A 2,862-nucleotide genomic window follows, 5' to 3' on the forward strand; every position below is an offset into this window, starting at 1 on the left:
AGAATATTACAGATCCAGAACACTGAAGGTCCATCAGAATATTACAGATCCAGAACACTGAAGGTCCATCAGAATATTACAGATCCAGAACACTGAAGGCCCATCAGAATATTACAGATCCAGAACACTGAAGGTCCATCAGAATATTACAGATCCAGAACACTGAAGGCCCATCAGAATATTACAGATCCAGAACACTGAAGGTCCATCAGAATATTACAGATCCAGAACACTGAAGGTCCATCAGAATATTACAGATCCAGAACACTGAAGGCCCATCAGAATATTACAGATCCAGAACACTGAAGGTCCATCAGAATATTACAGATCCAGAACACTGAAGGCCCATCAGAATATTACAGATACAGAACACTGAAGGTCCATCAGAATATTACAGATCCAGAACACTGAAGGCCCATCAGAATATTACAGATACAGAACACTGAAGGTCCATCAGAATATTACAGATCCAGAACACTGAAGGCCCATCAGAATATTACAGATCCAGAACACTGAAGGTCCATCAGAATATTACAGATCCAGAACACTGAAGGCCCATCAGAATATTACAGATCCAGAACACTGAAGGCCCATCAGAATATTACAGATACAGAACACTGAAGGTCCATCAGAATATTACAGATACAGAACACTGAAGGCCCATCAGAATATTAAATTACGAACAGAAAGTAAAGTAGTCTGAACAATAAAGAGAACCAAGCTTTGTTAAAAGCTTCTCTTTTCTTGAAGCTTTTCTTAACTCTCTCTCTCTCTCTCTCTCACACACACACACACACACACACGAACTTAATAAGATTGCAGTTTGTCTCATTGAAAGAGGCATTTCGATGTATATTCAAGCCAGTAAAGCAGACACGCTCTGTCACTGTAGGAGACCGACTAGCCAAGCCTAAACTAACCTACAGCTGGGACAGAGGCCCACAGATTCTCACTACAACCCAAACACATGTGGAATGTTGAAGAAAACCACACACATGGGAGAAGTACTATTTTCATGGACTGTCACCTTCCAATGACTATCTCTCTGTCTCTGTCTCTCTGAGAGCCCGGCATTCCACTCAACAATGACACGATTCACTGCGTCCAGGCACAATGCATTAGCGCTGCGCGTCGCCAATGGGATTAAATGTCATTGATGAAATTCCTCGTTTAATCGCTTGAGAACTACTCTCGTTTAGCCATCGCCAATTCAATGAAAGCCACAAACTTTCCGTCGCACTTAACGCGCGTATTATTTCTGGAACAGGCGGAAAGGGCCCGGTATCTTATGGTTTAAAGTGTTGAATCTTCTTCATCGTGCCATGCAACTTGAGGGGCAAAAGTCAACCGTCAGATCTAAGCAGCTTTGAGCCGTTGGATATATAGAACTGTGTCGCTGATTTATCCGTTCAGGTCGCTTACCTACACAACCACCAGTCTGCTGAAATAGAGCACCTCACCTCTGATAAACACGCAGGAACAAGCTGCTCTCAACCGCCGGGCTCCAGGAAAAACGTTTCAACTATGATACAATTAGTCTGGGTACTTCTACATATTTGAAGGAGGCACTAGCTGGATTGCTTGAATTTCAGTCATTTTCTTGGGACATAGGAAAAGCGCTTTCAGACGCATTTGTGTCCTCTACTACTCTCCGCTGGTCTGGTGCTGATCTCCTGCAAAAAGCATCAACCCTGGATGGGTCTCACTCAAGAAGAGTAAACTTTGCGATTTTAGCACAGACCAGACACCGGACCAGGCGTGCTGCAGGACGACTGGAAATAATGCATAGATGAAAGCCCCTTCTAGTAACGCCGTTCTCGCACGGAAAAGGCGTCGCAGAGGGACTCTGTCAATCTCCGGGCGACAATGTCGGACAACTTCACCGATTTCGATTTCAACAGCACGACGCAGCCGGTGGCTGCTGCCGTGGCTCCAGACTACAACTTCCCTGCTCTTATATTCGGGATATTGCTAATCATTGTGATTATCGGTGGAAATGTGCTTGTGTGTCTTAGTGTTTACATGGAAAAAGCTTTAAAAACTACAACAAACTATTTCATTGTGAGTTTGGCTGTTGCGGACCTACTCTTGGCAGTGCTGGTGCTGCCACTGTTCGTGTACGCAGAGGTAAGTAGCTTAGGTTTGAGCCCTTAGCCTACCTGAGATATTTTGTTGAGTTAATAAATAATACCTGCTTGGCCTATTTCAGATATTTAGTCATGTGGTGGCCGGTCGGTAGGCTAGATATATTTATTTGAAGTTAATTTATTTCACTAGGGGACGACTAGACTATTGGTTATGATTATGAATCATATTAGATTATTTATTAGCCTCTAAATTACCATAATTAAAATCATGCATAATATCAGCTGTCTAATAGTTCATTTCGCGGTATTATATCGTGGTAAATAATAGCGGCTTAACCCTCTAATCACCCAAATCAGAGCCATCAGACCAACCCTTTAAGTTCATTACTAAAGAGGGGACAGAACATCCCGTTCCATTCTCTTGTTCTCTCTGTATCTCTCACCTGTTCATTTCTCAATTACTATCGGACTGGGAAAGGTCCGTCGTTTTATACTAGGCCTACTGCAAAACGTCTTCTGCGTCATTTTCAAACGCTATAGACTACGGCCAGTTGGTTTTTATTAACCTATCAACAACTACAGACTAACAGTGGAATAAGATCAATCAAAGAGGTTAACTCAAAGCTTTCAAATGACAATTACTGACATATTACATAACATTCATTGATAGTGTCTATTGTTGAGAACAGGTATGCATGCCTGTGTGTGTGTCTGTCTACCTGTCTGTCTGGTCCCGTGTGGCTCAGTTGGTAGAGCATGGTGTCTGCAACGCCAC

At 42.8% G+C, this 2,862-nt stretch overlaps 1 protein-coding gene across 1 annotated transcript in view; it reads left to right on the plus strand.

Annotated features, from left to right (window-relative positions):
- Positions 1 to 977: 977 nt before the first annotated feature.
- The window catches only part of LOC106595330 (D(4) dopamine receptor), a 29,588-nt gene continuing 27,703 nt past the window's right edge, over positions 978 to 2,862 (plus strand). The window contains exon 1 of the mRNA XM_045708950.2: positions 978 to 2,127. Coding sequence (XP_045564906.1) covers positions 1,867 to 2,127 — 261 coding nt within the window. The 5' untranslated portion in view covers positions 978 to 1,866. The remainder of the gene's footprint in view (positions 2,128 to 2,862) is intronic.

The sequence above is a fragment of the Salmo salar genome, chromosome 26 (assembly GCF_965601325.2).
Source record: "Salmo salar chromosome 26, fSalSal1, whole genome shotgun sequence".
In the NCBI taxonomy this organism is placed as follows: Eukaryota; Metazoa; Chordata; class Actinopteri; order Salmoniformes; family Salmonidae; genus Salmo; species Salmo salar.